The sequence below is a fragment of the Oncorhynchus mykiss genome, chromosome 12 (genome assembly GCF_057628025.1).
Source record: "Oncorhynchus mykiss isolate SJ-2025 chromosome 12, ASM5762802v1, whole genome shotgun sequence".
Classification (NCBI taxonomy): domain Eukaryota; kingdom Metazoa; phylum Chordata; class Actinopteri; order Salmoniformes; family Salmonidae; genus Oncorhynchus; species Oncorhynchus mykiss.
Window position 1 is genome coordinate 23,166,461 of NC_143033.1, and position 23,251 is coordinate 23,189,711.

The 23,251-nt window shown below is 43.4% G+C and overlaps 1 protein-coding gene and 1 long non-coding RNA gene across 6 annotated transcripts in view; one reads left to right on the forward strand and one right to left on the reverse strand.

The window, feature by feature from the left end:
* Positions 1-14,682, forward strand: part of LOC110537216 (bone morphogenetic protein 1) — a 52,009-nt gene extending 37,327 nt beyond the window's left edge. For 3 of the 4 annotated variants that reach the window (XM_021623085.3, XM_090192030.1, XM_021623088.3), the window contains 7 exons: positions 9,269-9,432; positions 9,678-9,858; positions 10,004-10,129; positions 10,336-10,463; positions 10,877-11,090; positions 12,745-12,995; positions 13,148-14,682. In XM_021623085.3, coding sequence (XP_021478760.2) covers positions 9,269-9,432; positions 9,678-9,858; positions 10,004-10,129; positions 10,336-10,463; positions 10,877-11,090; positions 12,745-12,995; positions 13,148-13,282 — 1,199 coding nt within the window. In that variant the 3' untranslated portion in view covers positions 13,283-14,682. The remainder of the gene's footprint in view (positions 1-9,268; positions 9,433-9,677; positions 9,859-10,003; positions 10,130-10,335; positions 10,464-10,876; positions 11,091-12,744; positions 12,996-13,147) is intronic. The other variant, XM_021623087.3, reaches the window with a different exon arrangement.
* On the reverse strand, positions 479-11,075 carry LOC118937646 (uncharacterized). Of its 2 annotated transcripts, XR_016484941.1 has the most exons (4): positions 10,907-11,043; positions 5,311-5,393; positions 1,551-1,675; positions 479-1,385 (listed from the first exon to the last, which is right to left on the reverse strand). It is a non-coding gene; the product is annotated as an uncharacterized LOC118937646 (long non-coding RNA). The 2 variants fall into 2 exon arrangements; XR_016484940.1 differs by lacking the exons at positions 479-1,385; positions 1,551-1,675 and adding an exon at positions 1,954-2,086 and having other exon boundaries at positions 10,907-11,075.
* Positions 14,683-23,251: the final 8,569 nt, after the last annotated feature.

Sequence of the window (23,251 nt, forward strand, 5' to 3'; positions counted from 1 at the left end):
GTGAGTGCAGGGGGTTATTACTTATCCATCTCCTAAAAACACCAATGTAGAACGAATCACAACTTCATCATCCCACTCACTGGACAGTCTCAAGGTAATAGACAACTCAATCCACAGTCTCACATCACAAAATAATCATCTTTGCTATTGTCATAATTGATTAATGAGCTTCTCAGGAGAGAAATATCCCAATATTGACACTAGTGTAGCTGAAAAGCACTCATCAGTCCCTGTCTTCTAACTAAATGTTGATATTATTTATCACTTGGACATCAATGTGCCAGATGCTTACTGTGGAGCATAAGTCATGGTTGGAGGATGGAGAAATTGTGCCCATTGTATGCAGAATAGTGCTTAGTACTGTACATCTTCATCCTCTGTAGGCTACATTTTTATTACATTGTTACATTACAGCCTTATTCTAAAATGGTTTAAGTTAAACATTTTCATCAGCAATCTACACACAATACCCAATAATGACAAAGTGAAAACAGGTTTTTATAATTTTTTGCAAATGTGTTACAAAAAAAAAAAAACATACCTTATTTACATAAGTATTCAGACCCTTTGCTATGAGACTTGAAATTGAGCTCAGGTGCATCCCGTTTCCATTGATCATCCTTGATGTTTCTACAACTTGATTGGAGTCCACCTGTGGTAAATTCAATTGATTGGACATGATCTGGAAAGGCACACACCTGTCTATATAAGATGTCAGACCAAAAACCAAGCCATGAGGTCGAAGGAATTGTCCATAGAGTGCCGAGGCACATATCTGGGGAAGGGTACCAAAAAATGTCTGCAGCATTGAAGGTCCCCAAGAATACAGGGGCCTCCATCATTCTTAAATGGAAGAAGTTTGGAACCACCAAGACTCATCCTAGAGCTGGCCTCCTGGCCAAACTGAGCAATCGGGGGAGAAGGGCCTTGGTCAGGGAGGTGACCAAGAACCCTTGGTCACTCTGACAAAGTTCTAGAGTTCCTCTGGAGATGGGATAACCTTCTTGAAGGATAACCATCTCTACAGCATTCCACCAATCAGGCCTTTATGGTAGTGGCCAGATGGTAGCCCCTCCTCAGTAAAAGGCATACTCAGAGTTTGCCAAAAGTTACCCAAAGAGTCTCACAGCATGAGAAACAAGATTCTCTGGTCTGATGAAACCAAGATTGAACTCTTTGGTCTGAATGCCAAGCGTCACGTCTGGAGGAAACCTGGCACAATCCTTACGGTGAAGCATGGTGGTGTCAGCATCATGCTGTGGGGATTTTTTTCAGTGGCAAGAACTGGGAGACTAGTCACGATTGAGGCAAAGATAAACGGAGCAAAGTGCAGAGATCATTGATGAAACCTGCTCAGGACCTCAGACTGGGGTTCACATTTGTCCCTTTGTTGCACAAATAGAAGATAAAGAGCACAGAACAGTTAGGTGTTGGGTTTGGGGTCATAGAATGAAATAAATGAAACATTTTAAAGGACAAAAACTAGGTGAAAAGCATATCAGATTCAAATCAAATTTTCAAATCAAATTTATTTATATAGCCCTTCTTACATCAGCTGATATATCAAAGTGCTGTACAGCAACCCAGCCTAAAACCCCAAACAGCAAGCAATGCAGGGGACAGCGAGGAGTCGTCATGCCAGGTGGTCCTGAGGCATGGTCCTAGGGCTCAGGTCCTCCGAGAGAGAGAAAGAAAGAGAGAATTAGAGAGAGCATACTTAAATTCACACAGGACACCGGATAAGACAGGAGAAATACTCCAGATATAACAGACTGACCCTAGCCCCCCGACCTAAACTATTGCAGCATAAATACTGGAGGCTGAGACCGGAGGGGTCAGGAGACACTGTGGCCCCATCCAATGATACCCCCGGACAGGGCCAAACAGGCAGGATATAACCCCACCCACTTTGCCAAAGCACAGCCCCCACACCACTAGAGGGATATCTTCAACCACCAACTTACCATCCTGCGACAAGGCCGAGTATAGACCACAAAGATCTCTGCCACGGCACAACCCAGTGGGTGGGCAACCCAGACAGGAAGACCACGTCAGTGACTCAACCCACTCAAGTGACGCACCCCTCCTAGGGTCAGCATGAAAGAGCACCAGTAAGCCAGTGACTCAGCCCCTGTAATAGGGTTAGAGGCAGAGAATCCCGGTGGATAGAGGGGAACCGGCCAGGCAGAGACAGCAAGGGCGGTTCGTTGCTCCAGTGCCTTTCCGTTCATCTTCACACTCCTGGGCCAGACTACACTCAATCATAGGACCTACTGAAGAGATGAGTCTTCAATAAAGGTTAAGATCGAGTCTACGTCTCTCACATGGGTAGGCAGACCATTCCATAAAAATGGAGCTCTATAGGAGAAAACAATGCCTCCAGCTGTTTGCTTAGAAATTCTAGGGACATTTAGGAGGCCTGCGTCTTGTGACCGTAGCGTACCTGTAGGTACAGTGGGGCAAAAAAGTATTTAGTCAGCCATCAATTGTGCAAGTTCTCCCACTTAAAAAGATGAGAGAGGCCTGTAATTTTCATCATAGGTACACTTCAACTATGACAGACAAAATGAGGGAAGAAAATCCAGAAAATCACATTGTAGGATTTCTTATGAATTTATTTGCAAATGATGGTGGAAAATAAGTATTTGGTCAATCACAAAAGTTTCTCAATACTTTGTTATATACCCTTTGTTGGCAATGACAGAGGTCAAACGTTTTCTGTAAGTCTTCACAAGGTTTTCACACACTGTTGCTGGTATTTTGGCCCATTCCTCCATGCAGATCTCCTCTAGAGCAGTAATGTTTTGGGGCTGTTGCTGGGCAACACAGACTTTCAACTCCCTCCAAATATTTTCTATGGGGTTGAAATCTGGAGACTGGCTAGGCCACTCCAGGACCTTGAAATGCTTCTTACGAAGCCACTCCTTCGTTGTCCGGGCGGTGTGTTTGGGATCATTGTCATGCTGAAAGACCCAGCCACGTTTCATCTTCAATGTCCTTGCTGATAGGAGGCTTTCACTCAAAATCTCACGATACATGGCCCCATTCATTCTTTCCTTTACACGGATCAGTTGTCCTGGTCCCTTTGCAGAAAAACAGCCCCAAAGCATGATGTTTCCACCCCCGTGCTTCACTGTAGGTATGGTGTTCTTTGGATGCAACTCAGCATTCTTTGTCCTCCAAACACGACGAGTTGAGTTTCTACCAAAAAGTTATATTTTCGTTCCATCTGACCATATGACATTCTCCCAATCTTCTTCTGGGTCATCCAAATGCTCTCTAGCAAACTTCAGACGGGCCTGGACATGTACTGGCTTAAGCAGGGGGACACGTCTGGCACTGCAGGATTTGAGTCCCTGGCAGCGTAGTGTGTTACTGGTGGTAGGCTTTGTTACTTTGGTCCCAGCTCTCTGCAGGTCATTCACTAGGTCCCCCCGTGTGGTTCTGGGATTTTTGCTCACTGGTCTTGTGATCATTTTGACCTCACGGGGTGAGATTTTGCGTGGAGCCCCAGATCGAGGGAGATTATCAGTGGTCTTGTATGTCTTCCATTTCCTAATAATTGCTCCTACAGTTGATTTCTTCAAACCAAGCTGCTTACCTATTGCAGATTCAGTTTTCCCAGCCTGGTGCAAGTCTACTTTGATAACTCTTTGGTCTTGTCCATAGTGGAGTTTGGAGTGTGACTGTTTGAGGTTGTGGACAGGTGTCTTTTATACTGATAAGTTCAAACAGGTGCCATTAATACAGGTAACGAGTGGAGGACAGAGGAGCCTCTTAAAGAATAAATTACAGGTCTGTGAGAGCCAGAAATCTTGCTTGTTTGTAGGTGACCAAATACTTATTTTCCACCATAATTTGTAAATAAATTCATTAAAAATCCTACAATGTGATTTTCTGGATTATTTTTCTCATTTTGTCTGTCATAGTTGAAGTGTACCTATGATAAATTACAGGCCTCTCATATTTTTAAGTGGGAGAACTTGCACAATTGGTGGCTGACTAAATACTTTTTTGCCCCACTGTATGTTCGGCAGGATCAAATCAGAAAGATAGATAGGAGGAAGCCCATGTAATGTGGTGTAGGTTAGCAGTAAAACCTTGAAATCAGCCCTTGCCTTAACAGGAAGCCAGTGTAGGGAGGCTAGCACTGGAATAATATGATCAATTTTTTTTGGTTCTAGTCAGGATTCTGGTAGCTATATTTAGCACTAACTGAAGTTTTAGTGCTTTATCCGGGTAGCCGGAAAGTAGAGCATTGCAGTAGTCTAACCTAGAAGTAACAAAAGCATGGATTCATTTTTCTGCATCATTTTTGGAAAGAACATTTCTGATTTTGCAATGTTACATAAATGGAAAAAAGCTGTCCTTTAAACAGTCTTGATATGTTCGTCAAAAGAGAGATTAGGGTCCAGAGTAACGCCGAGGTCCTTCACAGTTTTATTTGAGATTGTACAACCATCAGGATTAATCATCAGATCCAACAGAAGATCTCTTTGTTTCTTGGGACCTAGAGCAAACATCTCTGTTTTGTCCGAGTTTAAAAGTAGGAAGTTTGCAGCCATCCACTTCCTTATGTTTGAAACACAGGCTTCCAGCGAGGGCAATTTTGGGGCTTCACCATGTTTCATTGAAATGTACAGTTGTGTGTCATTAGCATAGCAGTGAAAGTTAACATCATGTTTTGAAATGACATCCCCCAAGAGGTCAAATATATAGTGAAAACAATAGTGATCCTAAAACTGAACCTTCAGTAAGATTCAGTTTAATAACAAATCATTGACCATTAATGCCGTATTTGCAATGATTCATTTGTAAATTAATTAGGGATAACTAACTTTTTTTTTACACCTTATAGCCAGTCAGATGGTTCCTTGCCCTGAAAGTAGCCCATGGGCCAGGTGAAAATGTAATCCATGGTTCAGAGTGATTTAAATAGCCAATATTAACTTGAGGGGATTTTGGGCATGAATATTGAACTTTGTCTAATTTCCCCCATCTCCCACATATGTTTTTTGTTAGCCATCTCACTATAAGGTGTAAACAAGTGAACTATCCCTTTAACATCTTCAATTCATTCATGTGAAACTAACCCCAACCCTGTTATGGGATATTCATTTTTAATGGAATACTGAGAGATTGAGATTTCGGTTGTTTTTCTACTTATCAGAGTCAGATGAACTCATTAATACAATTGTTATGTTTCTGAAGTTAGCATGCTATGAGTCGTATATATTTTTTAAAATATCATGACAATACCAGCACACTGTCAAATGCTCATTTGCAATCAATTAACAAAAACCTACTTACCAATTATTGCGGTCTCTTTTTCAGGATCCAATCTGTCTTTTTTCTCCCGATCTTCTCCCCTTTTAGCTTTGCCACCTAGAATTCTTCAAATAGTTCACTGTGTCATAAATAATTATCCAAAGACATAATGACGCAGCCAGATATTTAAATTTGAGTTAGGTCAGAATATAATGACTCGTGTCTTATCTGTACAATGCTACAAATGACACATACATAGACTCTACCACAGCCATGAACCAGCTAACGTTAGCCACTAACTTAATAGCAACCCTATAGGCTTGACAGGCTAGGGTTAGTGCAGTTAGCTTGGTGTTCGGTGATACAGTTTTTCTAAAACAAAATACAGAAATGGTTAGTTGAAATGGTTAGTTGTCACAGGCATCTTCTAGTGTTGTTGAGGGGAGGGGCCTAAAATAAAAGTGGATTACAACCACATAGAGCCATTGATTACAACAACATGTAAACCATGTTTTATAAATACAATGTGATTCCATAACCCTATAGACAGCCAAAATTATAGGGTATGAAAATAAACATTCATAGGTTTTTGTGCATTTTAAAAACTTTAAAAACTATTTTCTAGATGGTAGAATAATAGTGAAGACATCAAAACTATAAAATAACACATATGGAATCATGTAGTAACCCAAAAAGTGTTAACCCTTTGACCTGTATGATCTCGTATTTGTGATCATTGTTGAGTGGTCCCTGCAGCATACGATCACAAATATGTAATTGGAACAGTAGCAACACAGCTATTGTAAAAGATAAATGTGAAAGTCATCATCCAAACATCACATGGAACACATCCACAGCTAAACTCATTACATAAACCAGTCTAAATAACAGGTTGCACTGACAAAAAAAAAAACTAAAGTGAGACACCTAACACTAGACTTGTTTACAATGTACCACATCTCTGGTGAAGGGAGAAATGTAATATTGTTTAGGAAGGAGATGCGTGTCAGCTAAGCTAACAGCGTCTATATTCTTTATGATGGCAGCCATGTTTGTTTATGTTTGACTTGGTGAAAACTCCCTAATCCCAGAATGCCATTCACTATAAGACGCAAATAAACAACATCAAAGATGGCTGTGCCCATTGTCTGAAAAATATGAATTTAGTTTAGCCACATTTCAGCATATTACAAATATTCTATGTACTCGTTACAGTGTATACAAGAACCGGAGCACATGACTTGACAAGTCGTTTACTGTTTTTGACAAATCGCAACACAAGTAAAATGTTATCACCTCACAGATCATCACACCAAATACAAGCCTACTGCCTAGCCTAATCATATCACAAAAGCTAAACAGGGATGAAACCATTTTAATGGGATTTGTGGGGGGGTTCATTTCATTTGTGGGTGTTTTTTCAAATCCATGGGGGTAGAAATGTATTGTGGGGGGATATGATGCAGGAAATATTACTATCATGGGGGATCAATCAATAAATTGGGGGCAAACACAGGGTAAGTTTATACGCTAAATAAAAATAAACCCCTTAGGGGGGTCTGAGCTGGCAACATTACAATCTGATGGTGTGTTCAAAACTACTGGGAACTCGTAAATCTCTGACTTCCAACATCACTGCTGGGAACTTTGAAAAATACAAGCTCCGACTGGGATTGTCTCTCTGGATTCCAACTCGGGAACTTGGGCCTCTTTCTAGAGCTCCGACCTTCCGACCTGTAGATCACTGATGTCATGGTTTAAGCTAGTAGTTTTTTTAGTTCCCAATTGTCTTGAAAGCACCATAAGTCAGTCAAGTGAACTATCCCTTGTTATAACATCTTTGGTCTGACAGACGCTTATGTGACAACCAGAATGCAGTGTATGATGTCAACAAAATGGCGCCACACATAGCCAGCAAATAGCTTAGCATTAGCACATACATACATACATATGATCCATACATACAAATGGTGTGCTACAATAGAAACGACAACACGATATACAGAAAATAAGCCACTTACTTTGATAGGAACGCATATATGTCCAAAGTTTGTAAGGAAAACAATGAAGGCAATTCGGGTGCCAGCCAGATAATGTGCTGGGGGAAAACGTTTGTGCAAGGCCTGTTCTGACTAGAGATGCGTAATGTCTTCATACTTGATCTGGGGAAACACTGGGGAATTGATTGGGCTCTTGTTGAAGAGAGAAGTTTGTCCCCGGCTCAGTAAAGCCTCAATTGTGAATTAATGAGGAGGTGGAACAAACCTCAATTCAAACTGTTGTTTGAAAGTAAAAATTAATTTGAAATTGACTAGTTTTAACATAGCCTATAGATAATTAGCAGGCAACGTGCCTTGGTTTGAGGGCAGCGCGGGTTCACTGTCCTGTCGTGTAACAATCACATTTTTGAACGGTGAGTACATTCTGACATCACAAGCATAAAAAAAAAACACGCTGGGCGACTGTTAGAGATATTTGTAACTCACGCGTTAAACAACAGATTTTAGATTTTAGATTCTTGAAAGTAGCCACCCTTTGCCAGGATGACGGCACACTCTTGGCATTCTCTCATCCAGCTTCCTGAGGTAGTCACCTGGAATGCATTTCAATTAACAGGTGTGCCTTTTTAAATGTTAATTTGTGAAATTTCTTTCCTTCTTAATGCAATTGAGCCAAACAGTTATGTTTTGACAAGGTAGGGGTGGTTTACAGAAGATTGCCCTAGTCCATATTATGGCAAGAACAGCTCAAATAAGCAAAGAGAAACGACAGTCCATCATTACTTTAAGACATGAAGGTCAGTCAATCTGGAACATTTCAAGAACTTTAAAAGTTTCTTTAAGTGCAGTTGCAAAAACTATCAAGTGTTATGATGAAACTGGCTCTCATGAGGACTGCCACAGGAAAGGAAGACCCAGAGTTACCTCTGCTGCAGAGGATAAGTTCATTAGAGTTACCAACCTTAAGATATTGCAGCCAAAATAAATACTTCAGAGTTCAAGTAACAGACACATCTCAACATCAACTGTTCAGAGGAGACTGCGTGAATCAGGCCTTCATGGTCGAATTGCTGCACACGTAACCAGCATGGCTACCACAGCATTCTGCAGCGATACGCCTTCCCATCTGGTTTGTCCCACTATCATTTGTTTTTCAACAGGACAATGACCCAACACCTCCAGGCTGTGTAAGGGCTATTTGACCAAGAAGGAGAGTGATGGGGTGCTGCATCAGATGACTTGGCCTCCCCAATCACCCGACCTCAACCCAATTGAGATGGTTTGGGATGAGTTGGACCGCAGAGTGAAGGAAAAGCAGCCAACAAGTGCTCAGCATATGTGGGAACTTCTTCAAGACTGCTGGAAAAGCATTCCAGGTGAAGCTGGTTGAGAAACTGCCAAGAGTGTGCAAAGCGGTCAAGGCAAAGAGTGGCTACTGTCCTTTGAAGAATCTAAAATATATTTTGGTTACTACAGGATTCCATATGTGTTATTTCATAGTTGTACAATGTAGAATTTTTTTGTTTTAAAAAAAAAAGAAAAACCCTTAAATGAGTAGGTGTGTCCAAACGTTTGGCCATATATTACTTATCCATATGGGAGGTTACATTAGTTGGTGTGTTTTACCCTCTTTTGCATTAAGACGACATGTGTGGTATAAACCTGTCACTTTCTTTTTTATTTCCTACTGCCACTCGAAATGTGGTTATTCTTAATTGCTGTACTTAGTGGATGATTATTTCATTTTGTAGAGCTTTGATTCAAACCCTGGTACATATTTCATAACAGGACTACCTACATAGGTATGACCTGACTTTTTTATTTGCTTAATTAATGTTGCAGTTTGAAACATAGGGGGGAGTATTTTGACATTGTGTCACATTCACGTGCTTCATACTTTATTGAACTGTGAACAAGTTCCACCTTCCCTAAACTATAACCTAGGTGGTTTGAGTTGTTGCCTCGTGGCCACCTCTAATGTCAGCTCTGTATCCCCCCAGCAGCTGCGTGTGGAGGCTTCATTACCAAGCTTAATGGCTCCATCAACACCCCCGGCTGGCCCAAAGAATACCCCCCCAACAAGAACTGTGTTTGGCAGCTGGTGGCCCCCACACATTACCACATCACCCTGCTGTTTGATGTCTTTGAGACCGAGGGCAACGATGTAAGCATTATAGCCTGAGAACACCCTATAATGCTTACAAATGTTGTGAGTGGGCAGGAATGGGCATTTACAATGACTTCACAGTGAAGGTGACCATGAAGATCTCTGCTCATGAGGGAAATTATTGTCTAGTCCTGTAAGCTGTGTGTGTGTGCTGTGGTTTACTTTGAGTTATTCCATAGTACTTGCTCCAGATCCTCTTGAGGTGTGTCTGACATGTCCTATGTGGTCTCTTCTTCCCTCAGGTGTGTAAATATGATTATGTGGAGGTGAGGAGTGGACTGACCGCTGACTCCAGGCTTCATGGGAAGTTTTGTGGAACTGAGAAACCAGAAACCGTCACCTCCCAATACAACAACATGCGCATTGAGTTCAAATCAGACAACACAGTGTCAAAGAAAGGCTTCAAAGCCCAATTCTTCTCTGGTAAGCCTTGAAACTTTTTTTTTTGCATCAAACATACATTTAAAGTATGTTTAAAGTATATGGTCAATGGCTCGAACAGTCTAGTGTCAAAGGGTTTACTGTAGGTGGGTTTAGCAATTTCTGACAATGTTCTGTTCCCATGCAGACAAGGACGAGTGCTCTAAGGAGAACGGAGGCTGCCAACAAGAGTGTGTCAATACTTTCGGGAGCTACAGTTGTCAGTGTCGTAGTGGCTTTGTGCTGCATGACAATAAACATGACTGCAAGGAAGGTACAGAATAACTCCTATTTTAATGGATTTATCCTACATTTACATAAAGCTATTTCTGTTCATACATGTACCTATCCATATTTATCCATCCAGTATTTACATACAGCCATTGACATCCTATTTTACATGGATTATGACATCAAAAAGTTGGGGATAGGATATGTCCTCTTAGATTACTGATTGAATCAGCCATGTTTATCTTTCAGCTGGCTGTGATCATGTGGTGAGCAATGTGTTAGGCACCATCACCAGCCCCAACTGGCCTGACAAATACCCCAGCAAGAAGGCCTGTACCTGGGCCCTCTCCACCACCCCAGGCCACCGCATCAAAATCGTATGTTTACTGCTGTGTCATGATCAAACCAAGTCAAATTTTATTTGTCACATGCTTCATAAACAACAGGTGTAGACTAACAGTGAAATGCTTACTTACGGGCCCTTCCCAACAATGCAGAGAGAGAAATAATAGAAAAATAATAACACGAGGAATAAATGCTCAATGAGTAACGATAACTTGGCTATATACACAGGGTACCAGTACTGAGTTGATGTGCAGGAGTACAAGGTAATTGAGGTAGAAATGTAAATATATGTAGGGATTGGCATAGTTTTAAAGACACCTCTTATGTAATGCTTACAATTTACATTATAACGGTACATAGTCATTAGTGGAAGATGGGTCATGTAGATTATTACCGTTGTTAATAGCTCACCACCTACCTCACTGAATCTACATTCACTTTTAAGGTTTTCAATGAGATCGACATGGAGGCTCACCTGGAGTGTGCCTACGACCACCTGGAGATCTACGATGGGCAGGATGGCCGGGCCCCTAGTCTGGGACGCTTCTGTGGCATCAAGAAACCCTCGCCAGTCATCTCCAGCGGCAACGAGATGTTTATGCGCTTCTTCTCTGATAACTCAGTCCAGAAGAGAGGCTTTGAGGCTTCACACAGTGCAGGTGGGTGACACATACACTGGCATTAGCATTTTGTGATACTAGAAAGAAAAGGATTGAAATGGATAATTCTCATTGGTGCACACAGGTATATGGTTGAACTGCTAACATGTTGTTTTGATTTCAGAGAGATGAGAATATTCAACTAATATTCATTGTATAATACATTATTCAACCTTTTTCCATGTAGGTCTGGTCAATCCACTGCCATAACCTATTTAAGATATTGATAATAAATGTTACGTACGCCTCTTGGAGGATGGAACGCATCAACCTGCTACATCTCAACTCCCAGTGAAGTGAAAAAGTATGTGATCGTAGGTGCTGGGAAGGACGACAGAGGCAGAGAAAAATACCGTTTACAGGGAAATTAATATTCCTTAACACGGTAAAATGGGGAAAGGGGGCTGGACGGAACCAAGGCAAAGAAAGTAATATTAAGGAGTCCCCTCTCCTACCTTACCTATCTTCCCACTTCTTACCTAACCTTTAGCACCACCCGGCACGCTAACCAAAATACATGGGGTGGTCCGCCCAGGTCTTGCATAATGTGCATAGACAGATTAAATACTATGGTTTATGTATGCCCGTATGCCTCTTGCCTAAATACTCCCAAGGTGCGTTCCTCTTCCCCCCCCTGGAAACAAATGAAACTGAATCATTTACGTGAACAATTTCAATTAACCAAAAACACTAAGTCCTTTTGGCATACATAAACCTCTGAAGGAGTGGCTACAAAATAATAACAAAACTTTCACTGACCAACAACCAACACAGGACATAAAAAAATAAGCTATCTTCCCTGAGGGAGGAACACTGGCTTTTATCAAGCTGGAGAAGGCATTCTTAATTGACGAGACAGCTGTTTCCCCTGATGAGGGGGAGGGGTCAGAGCTCCAATCAGCGATGGGGTTTGTGGCTTTAGGATTCCAGAAAACCATTTCCTGAATTACACACACATACAAACCCACAACACAGAAACTGGGGAGCGTAACCCTAATAATAATCCATTAACTCCAGCAGACCAGTTAAGTGGTATTCATTCATCTTACCAAGGCATTTGATCCAGTTGGGACTAATTTTGTCCTTCAGATCAATCAAAAAGGCTTACTTTTTCCCAAAGACAACTCTAATTACTGGGAGGTTGAAAAGGATGTGCAACAAGGTTTTGATCCTGGGACCATTGTTTACCTCCATCATTAATGATTATCTCTCTGTGTCTACTGATGCAAAGGTATTCTTGTATGCTGATGTCAGTGTCTCTGGTTTTTGATTCTCATCTTGTCTTGGTATTATATTATCCCTAAAGTACAGTACATTATGTTTGTAATGTGTGATTCAGCAGGCAGCGTGACAACATCTACATTTTTTGTCAGGACCCATGAATAATGAGATATGAATTCATTAGTATGATTGGGGGTGACAATGCCCATGTTGCCACCTGGGTTTGTGGTTTTTGGTCTCTTTCAACAAAGAAAACAAAGGGACAACAGGTCAGCTTTTTCAGATGGGTATAATGTTATAGAATCCCACATGGAATGTAGAGGAGAAACACTGCCTTTCAGATAATTATTTGTTGATAAATTGGACATTCCATATCTCAATGAGTTCCTTCTCTGAGGCTCTGTCTCTTTTTTTTGTGGCTGTGCGTTCTCAGAGTGTGGAGGAAGCCTGAAAGCTGAGGTCAAGACCAAAGATCTTTATTCGCACGCCCAGTTTGGGGATAACAACTACCCAGGGGCATCTGACTGCCAGTGGGTGGTATCCGCTGAGAAGGGCTATGGAGTAGAGCTCATCTTCCAAACCTTTGAGATTGAGGAAGAGGCAGACTGTGGCTATGACTACATTGAACTATTTGATGGTGCTGATGTCAAGGCCCCAAGGCTTGGTCGCTACTGTGGATCTGGGGTAAGGACAACAAAAGATTTCAGTACACCTACTAGACTGTAACAACTACTATACATATATAGTGCATTCACAAAATGGCAGGGGTGTTTTCCTACTTAAATGTAGAGGTATAAGATAATCTTTCTCTCTCTCTCTTTTTATTTATCTTCCAGCCTCCTGAGGAAATCTACTCTGCTGGGGATGCCATTGTTATAAAGTTCCATTCTGATGATACCATCAATAAGAAGGGCTTCCATGTACGGTACACGAGCACAAAGTTCCAAGACACATTGCACACAAGCAAGTGAACCCCTCTTTACCAAGACTTAAGAGGAGACTGTGCACCCCAAAGTGTTGACACTCCCAGTTCCCTAAGAGGAGCGGATGCTTGGATAGCTGCCCCCCCCCCCCCCATACCCCACTCCGCCCAAAGCCAGCTGTAAGGAGTCAAGCCATGCAGCAGTAGAGAGCGTTTTCAAGTTTGTATCATTTAGATTAGGGAGGGTGGCCGAGAGAGTGGATATGTGTGGGACATCTGAAATGAATTCCCCAAAAGTTTGTCATTTCCTCAAGATAACAAAAAGGATCCCACAGGCCTGTAAGGATCAGTGGGATGGTGGTATAACTGTATAGGATACAGGATTGTCAGGGTTTTAGGGAATAGGTTCCCCAACCACCTCCCAAGTTCCCCAACCACCTCCTAACTTGAAATCCAGCTGAGCCCTAACTTCTTGGGAAGATAACCTTCCCACCTTGCCTTGGTTCCTAAATATGTCTATTTACTCTTGACTTAAATCTTGGCACTATACTGTGTATCATTGAGGGTTGCACATTGATGATTAGGAAAGACGGATAGAACCGGGGAAATTTGTTTTGAGCACACAGTTGTAATTAGTATGGTCTTGCAACGCAGAACAGGGATGATTCCCCCCACCCCCCCACCCACACACACACACAGGATTGATGTTGGCAGAAGAAGAAGAAAAGTGAACATGTGTTGTTATTCTTTTCAAGGGCTAGGCTAATAAATATAGATAACTGTAGATTAAGGTGGTGGTCTGTTCTTTTCCAATTGTTTTTATGATTTGTCCCAAATAAAGACTCCCTTACGTACAGTTGAAGTCGGAAGTTTACATACACTTAGGTTGGAGTCAATTAAACTAGTTTTTCAAGCACTCCACACATTTCTTGTTAACAAACTATAGTTTTGGCAAGTCGGTTAGGACATCTACATTATTCATGCCCTTGGAAAATAGCGATAACGCCCAAAGTCCACAAACGGTACAATAAACAAAACACACGGGTCAAACACGAACCACACAAAACAAAAAAAACAATTCCACACACAGACATGGGGGTAACAGAGGGTAAAATACATTTAGTCAGATGAGGGAATGTGAACCAGGTGTGAGGAAAACCAAGACAAAACAAATGGAAAATGAAAAGTGGAGTGTCGATGGCTAGAAGACCGGTGACGTCGACCGCCGAACGCCACCCGAACAAGGAGAGGGACCGGCTTCGGCGGAAGTCGTGACAAAGTTAAATAATTTTAAAGGCAATGCTACCAAATACTAATTGAGTGTATGTAAACTTCTGACCCGCTGGGAATGGGATGAAAGAAATAAAAGCTGAAATAAATCACTCTCTACTATTATTCTGACATTTCACATTCTTAAAATAAAGTGGTGATCCTAACTGACATAAGACAGTGAGTTTTTACTTGGATTAAATGTCAGGAATTGTGAAAAACTGAGTTTAACTGTATTTGGCTGTCACGGCTGGCTGAAGGACTGGACCAAGGTGCAGCATGGTAAGCGTACATTTTCTTTTTATTAAAAATGACACCGACAAAACAAAGAACCAACCCAAACCGTGACGCTTTGGGCTATGTGCCCTGAACAAAGTCAAAGTTAACTTCCCACAAAACAGGTGGGGGAAACGGGTACCTAAGTATGGTTCTCAATCAGAGACAACGATAGACAGCTGCCTCTGATTGAGAACCAAACCCGGCCAAACACATAGAAAATCATAGAAAAATGACATAGAATGCCCACCCTAGTCACACCCTGGCCTAACCAAAATAGAGAATAAAAAGCATCTCTATGGCCAGGGCGTGACATTGGCTAAGGTGTATGTAAACTTCCGACTTCAACTGTATTTATTTGGACAGTGAAGCTAAAACATTTCATTTGGCTCTACACTCCATTTTGGATTGAAGACCAAATGTTATATATGAGGTGACAGTTCAGAATGTCACCTTTTATTTGAGGGTATTTTCATACATATCTCTTTTACCGTTTAAAAATTGAAGCACTTAATGTATCTAGTTCCCCCATTTGAAGGTGTCATAAGTATTTGTACAAATTCACTTATAACATATTAAAGTAGTCAAACATTGTATTATTTGGTCCCATATTCCTAGCTTGTGACTCTACAAACTTGTTGGATGCATTTGTAGTTTGCTTTGGTTGTGTTTCAGATTATTTTGTGCCCAATAGAAATGAATGGTAAATAATGTATTGTGTCATTTTGGAGTCACTTTTATTGTAAATAAGAATATAATATGTTTACAAGCACTTCTACATTAATGTCGATGCTATCATGATTATGGATTATCCTGAATCAATCCTAAATAATGAGTGTGAAAGTTACAGAGGCACAAAGATTATACCCCCAAAACATGCTACCTTCTCACTATTACCAATAACAAGGGAGGTTAACATTTTTTGGGGGGTTTGATATTTATCACTCTTTCATTTTCTCACTCATCATTATTCATGGTTATCCGTAATCATGGTAGCATCCACATTAATGTAGAAGTGTTATGAAACAAATTATGTTTTTATTTACAATGAAAGGCACTTCAAAATGACACAATACGTTATTTACCATTCATTACTATTGGGCACAAAATAATCTGAAACACAACTAAAATAAACTGCAAATGCATCACAAGCTTGATGCATTCATTGCGTGCTAGGAATATGGGACCAAAATATACTACTTTAATTCACTGAAAAGTGAATTTGTCCAAATCCTCGAGACACATTTTCATACTAATCGAACCCACAACCCTGGTGATGCTAGCGGCATGCTCTAACAACTGAGTCACACGGGACCACTCCTGATGTGTGTGGGTTGTATCCGCCTGCATGGTGGAATGAGAATGTTTTCCTCAAAGTGCTACTGCTAATGGTACACACACACAAAATCACTGTGCGGGTTTAAACTGCTCGCTCTCTCCCTCTCTTTCTTGATTAGTCAGGGATTTCTTGGAAATGGTCCATCAATTTTACTCCAATATTTTTGACGCATTACTCAGCTCGGTTCAATGTACTGTGGGCTAAGCCAAAAGGATCACAGGAAGAAAGACTGACACAACCACACAGAAAACTCTTTTCAAATGACCTCTTAGTGAGCTTCCTCTTTCCTGTTGTGACGTAGAAGTCCGTCACTGGCCGCGGGCAGCATTTGGTTCTTTAACGCACACACATATTCATCACTCCTCCCTGCGCCATTAAGTTAACAATGTGGGTCGACACACAATTTAACTTCTGTCTTGGTATATGCATTTCACACTTGTCAATGTTCATATTTGAGAGATACAATAATTATTATACTTATCAATGTTGTGGATGGGCGCATTGTTTGTTTGTTCTGTTCCTCTCTCTCCATCTCTGTAGCTTCCGGGTATGCTGGAAAAGGACCCGAGCTAAGGGAATTGGGTTGGCTTTATAGTGCCTGTCCCAAATGGCTCATTAATGCATATTGAAAGATATTGTCAGTAGTGATGTAATGTTGTAAATGTTATGTTGTGATATTGTTTAAAACCGTGTTGCAATGTATATCCTTTAGTATGTTTAGTTCATGGAAAATGTAGGTTTGTATTGTTAATTGATTAATTAATTAGGGTTAATTGTTCTGAGGGGAGGGGCTAGCCCTACAAAAGGAGCCTCTCTCCAGTCTCTAGGAGGGCATTTTTTGGATTGAGCTGTGGATGGGGCAGCATTGTTTTTAAGCTGTCCCATAAGGTAGACGTTGATGGCAGTACTGTTGTTTTTTGTTCCAGAATCACTTGTAAATAAACACCTTTGCACAGAAGAACTTTTGCGGCTCCGCCATCTTTTTATTTTGATAGAGGTTAGGTTATCCAGTTTAGCCTTCTGGCCTACTCTACGTGACATATGGTGGCAGTGGTGGGATGGCGTACCGCAAATCAGTGAATTCCAACAAGAGAGGTAAAGGAATGTGTACCGGATTGCGTTCTCAGCAACAGCAGCAACTGTCAGAAAAGGTACCTGAAGTTGAACCGGGGTGGAATACCATGGAATCGTCTGGAGAAGAAGAGGTCAAGTATGAGAAACTAGGAGCCCGACCGCGGGGCCAAAGACAACCAGAACTGGGTGAGCTGCTGACTGAAGGAGCAGTTGGGGGACCAGAACCACACCCAACCATGGTAACCCTTTTTCAGCAACTTTTCTCCTGCCTTGAGAGGAGGGACGAAGACCTCAAGCAGGAGTTACGTGGCCTACGCCAATCTATCCTCACAGCTCCCCACCAGGCGGAACTCGTCAGTGAGAGCCCAAGATTGGGTCTTCCAACACCAGGACGACAAAGGCTCGATGCAGCAGGGACTTCAACTCCACAGCAGGCACCCCAAGCAGTAATGAGGCCAGCGCCAGGAGACCAGTCCAGCAGTGTTAACGTCCATCTTCCAGCATTCCTGAGGAAGGAGCCAAAGATGCCCTCATACCAGCAGGGGGAGGACATCGAAAACTACCTGCTGAGGTTTGAGCGCATGGCTAAGACGTGGCAGTGGCCTGAGGTAGAGTGGGCCTGCAGGCTTGTCCCATTGCTCACGGGCAAGGCCTTAGAGGCTTACACAGCAATGGATGAGGGGCTGGCCAATGTCTACAAGGGCTTGAAGGAAGCGCTGCTGGTGAAGTTTGACATATCACCGGAAACCTACCGTCAACGCTTCAGAGCTGCATCAACGCCATCGGGTGAGTCACCGACAGAGACGTACCACCGCCTCAAGGGTCTCTACCGACGATGGGTTCGACCGGGGGAGAAGACACAGGACGAAATCGGGGAGGTCATCATCCTCGAGCAACTTCTACAAGTTCTACCACACGACATTCGAACCTGGGTCCGAGAGCACGAGCCCAAGGACGGGCTTATGGCGGCCAAGCTTGCACTGCAGTATCTTAATGCACGTAAAGGGGGCCCACCACAACCTGCAGCACCCGCTCCAAGGAGTCTCAGAGACACAAGGGACATCAGAAACGCCAGAGATGGTGGAGGTAACTCTGGGGGTTATGTGTCTGGGAGGGAGGTAAGGGATCATGCAGTTCGCTCTGATGGGAGGGGTCTGACTTGTTTTTACTGCCGGCAGCAGGGGCACAAAGCTTCAATGTGTCCGCTACGTAAATCCAAGCTCTCAGGTTACTGTTATGTACCCAGAGAGGGGGATGGTGTTCAGAATAGACAGACTCGGGAAGGGTCATGCTTGGTACCTGTAAAAGTGAATGGTAAAAGTCTTACTGCAATGATTGACACCGGCAGTTCCCTGTCATTGATCAGAAAAGGTAATGTACCTGTTAATGACATTGATTATGGTCATCAGACACTGATCCAATGTGTCCATGGTGACCAGTCACAGCAGCCCACAGCTGAGCTCACAGTTGAGATTCAGGGTCAGAAATACCTCCTCAAAGTTGGGGTAATGGAGAAGCTACCTTTTGAGATGATTTTGGGGAGGGATGTGCCTGTACTCTCTGATCTGTTGGGAAGTGTGGGGGGTCAGCTATATGAGCAGTCAGTTTGCCAGTCTGATGTTCAGATGGCATGTTCAGTTGTCACTTGTGCCCAGGCCAAAGCTGGTTTACAACCTCTGCCTGACTTGTGTGATAGTCTGTGCGGGGGGGGAACCAAAGGGCCCAGAAAGTCACGCCGCCAGCGGCGTCTTGAGAAGTATGTGGGAACCCCTGTACCTGTAGCGGATGTGTCTGGGTTAGAGGTGCAATGGGATGTTCCACAAAATTTTGCTACACTGCAGAAGTCTGACGCAACCTTGAAATGTTTGTTTGACAAGGCCTTAGCTGGGGACAGTCAATCTTCATGTGGGGGGATTTACACAGTAGACAACCACATACTCTACCTTGGGTCAGAGGCAGATGGCACCACCAACTTCCTGCTATCTACCTGTAGACCACTTGTTCTCAACCTTGCACATACAGTTCCATGGGCAGGCCATCTAGGGCAACATAAGACCTATCTTAGGCTAGGCTCCCGTTTCTTTTGGCCCTCCATGTATACTGATGTACAAAAATACTGCAAATCATGCCCCACGTGCCAGAAAACCAGTGCTGTCCGTAGGTCTGAACGGGCTCCTCTATGTTCACTGCCAGTTATCTCTACCCCATTCAAGAGAATTGCAATGGACATTGTTGGACCCTTGGAGAAGAGTAGTGCAGGTTACAAGTATATATTGGTGATCTGTGACTATGCCACCCGGTTCCCAGAAGCCTTCCCACTCCGTTCCATAACCACTCCAAAAATAATCAGTGCTCTTGTTCAGCTCTTCTCTCGTGTAGGAATCCCAGATGAAATCCTGACGGACCAAGGGACAAACTTCACCTCGCGACTGATGGTTCAACTCCACCAACAGCTGGGCATTAAAGGCTTGAGGACTACTCCCTACCATCCCCAAACGAATGGGCTCGTAGAGAGATTCAATCAAACGCTCAAGAACATGCTGAGGAAGTTTGTGGCTGACACTGGTAAAGACTGGGATAAGTGGTTACCCTTTCTGCTTTTTGCTTACAGGGAGGTGCCTCAGGCATCGACAGGTTTCTCGCCATTCGAACTCCTCTATGGATGGCCAGTGCAAGGACCACTGGACCCGCTGAAGAAGTGCTGGGAAGGTTCCCCAGTAGCTACCTCAGGACAGGGGATTGTCCAGTATGTCCTCCAGATGCGAGACAGGTTGGAACGGTACCGAGAGGAAGCTAGAGCAAACCTTCAGCAAGCCCAGAAGGCCCAGAAGAGAGGCTATGACCAGCACGCTCGCCACAGAGAGTTTGAGCCAGGACAGAAAGTCCTGCTCCTCCTTCCCTCATCTACTAGCAAGCTCCTTGCGCAATGGCAAGGACCGTACCTAATCGGGAGGAAGATGGGCCCAGTGACCTACGAGGTGCTGCACCCGGACAAGGGTAAGAAGAAGCAAACCTACCATGTGAACCTTCTCAAGGCCTGGGAGGAGAAAGAGGAACTCTCCAAAGGAAGGTCCTTTCTGGTCCGCAGAGTAGAAGAGGATGAGTCGGATGGGGTCACAGAGGCATGGAAAGAACGAGCAGAAGTCATACTGGCTCACCTGGAAGAAGACAAGCAAGATGAGCTGAAGCAGCTGTTTGGCAAGTATCCGGCCCTCTTCAGTCAGAGACCAGGAAGAACCAAAGTCCTGGAACACGTCATTTGTTTGAAACCAGGCCAGAACCCTGTCCGCCAGCATCCTTACCGTGTGCCTGAGAGGCTGGTGGTAGCCCTCAAGGAAGAGGTCCACACCATGATAGAGATGGATGTTGTCGAGCCATCTTCAAGTGAATGGAGCAGCCCTATTGTCATTGTCCCAAAGAAGGATGGCTCTTTGCGCGTGTTACGGATACAAGGATCCTGTGTGTGTATCCTGTGTGTGTATCCTGTGTGTTTCTTTTCTCTCCGTCTCCCCTCACAGGTGAACATCATCACTCCCCAATCAGTCAACAATCAACCCATCAATCAGAAGACACACCTCCTCCTGTTTCCTACCCTATCACAGTTCCTTCCCCATGGTTTAAAAACCCCATCATTTGTTTGCTCGGTAGCTCAATCTTTGTAATGCCATGTTGATAGATCTCTGTTCTTCATAGATTTCAGTAGCTCAATCTCTTTGTAAATGCCATGTATGTGTAGATCTCTCTCTTTGGGTCTTAACCTCTTCTTTTGTTTGAGCACCTCCAAATCACTTTGTCATCTCCTGTGAGTATTGTTTTGGTTATGGTGTTTGTTGCTGGTGGGAAAAGGGGGAAACCAAGACAAGTCGCCCATGGGCATACACTACCCGTAGGTAAACTTTGTTAAAAACACTAGTTAGAACTGGGCGGACCACCCACTGTATTTTTGGTTAGTTAGTTAGCTGTTATTAAAGTAGGCTAGTCTAACTTAGGGGTGTTTTTGTATATTTATTGTTTCTTTCCTTGGGTCCAGCTCAGCCCCTTTTTCCTGCTCCCCCCATTACCGTGTGTTTATAAATAAACCCTGAGTTTGACGGTATTATTTCGGTTGTCGTGGTTATTTCGTTCACACTCACTTTGTCACAATTATAATTTACATGAGTTATGTTACGGGTCTCACTACCATCCCCCCTAGACTGTCGGGCCAAAAGGGATTCGTAACAGCGCGTCTGCATGGACTTCCGTAAGGTGAATGCCATCTCCCAGTTTGATGCCTATCCCATGCCCCGCATTGACGACTTACTGGAGAGAATAGGTAGAGCTCATTACATCACCACATTGGATCTCTGCAAAGGGTACTGGCAGGTGCCCCTGGATGAACAATCCAAGGCCTACACTGCATTCCGGACGCCAATGGGCCTGTTCCAGTTCAAGGTCATGCCGTTTGGCCTTCATGGGGCCCCTGCGACTTTCCAGAGGCTGATGGACAAGGTCCTCCAGGACTGTGACGATTACTGTGCTGCTTACTTGGACGACGTGGTGATCTACAGCCACTCCTGGAGGAGCACATACAGCATCTTAGCAGCGTCCTGGGGAAGATCCATGAAGCAGGCCTCACGCTTAACCTTCTGAAGTGTGAGTGGGCGAAACAGGAGACAAAGTACCTGGGGTACCAGCTGGGTAAGGGTGAAGTTCGGCCTCAGGTGGAGAAAGTGGAGTCCATCAGGAATAGCCCTCAACCCAGAACCAAGACACAGGTGAAGTCCTTCCTAGGTCTGGCAGGGTGGTACCGGAGATTCATTCCACAGTTTTCGACCATCTCTGTCCCTCTGACCAACCTCACTTCGAAGGGGGCCAGCAACCCTGTGAAGTGGACTGAGGAGTGTGAGGAAGCCTTCATGACACTGAAAAAACGACTGTGCTCATTCCCTGTTCTCCAGACCCCTGATTTTAAGAAGAGATTTCTCGTGCAGGTGGACGCTTCGGCTGTAGGAATTGGAGCTGTACTGGCCCAAGGGGAGCCAAGAGAAGAGCTTCCTGTGCTGTACCTGAGTCGGAAGCTGTTGCCCAGGGAAACCAGGTATTCTACAATCGAAAAGGAGTGCCTGGCTATAAAGTGGGCCCTAGATAGCCTCCGTTACTACCTTCTTGGGAGGGAATTTGACCTGCACACAGACCACAGAGCACTGACCTGGATCCAGACCATGAAGGACCGGAATTCTCGTGTGACCAGGTGGTATCTGGAGCTCCAGCCCTTCAGGTTCTGTGTCCGTCACAAGGCAGGAAAAGAGAACGTTACTGCGGACTACCTATCAAGGCTCCCGAACATGGTCGCTTCAGGAGAGGAGGAAGGTAATGTGACGTAGAAGTCCGTCACTGGCCGCGGGCAGCATTTGGTTCTTTAACGCACACACATATTCATCACTCCTCCCTGCGCCATTAAGTTAACAATGTGGGTCGACACACAATTTAACTTCTGTCTTGGTATATGCATTTCACACTTGTCAATGTTCATATTTGAGAGATACAATAATTATTATACTTATCAATGTTGTGGATGGGCGCATTGTTTGTTCTGTTCCTCTCTCCATCTCTGTAGCTTCCGGGTATGCTGGAAAAGGACCCGAGCTAAGGGAATTGGGTTGGCTTTATAGTGCCTGTCCCAAATGGCTCATTAATGCATATTGAAAGATATTGTCAGTAGTGATGTAATGTTGTAAATGTTATGTTGTGATATTGTTTAAAACCGTGTTGCAATGTATATCCTTTAGTATGTTTAGTTCATGGAAAATGTAGGTTTGTATTGTTAATTGATTAATTAATTAGGGTTAATTGTTCTGAGGGGAGGGGCTAGCCCTACAAAAGGAGCCTCTCTCCAGTCTCTAGGAGGGCATTTTTTGGATTGAGCTGTGGATGGGGCAGCATTGTTTTTAAGCTGTCCCATAAGGTAGACGTTGATGGCAGTACTGTTGTTTTTTGTTCCAGAATCACTTGTAAATAAACACCTTTGCACAGAAGAACTTTTGCGGCTCCGCCATCTTTTTATTTTGATAGAGGTTAGGT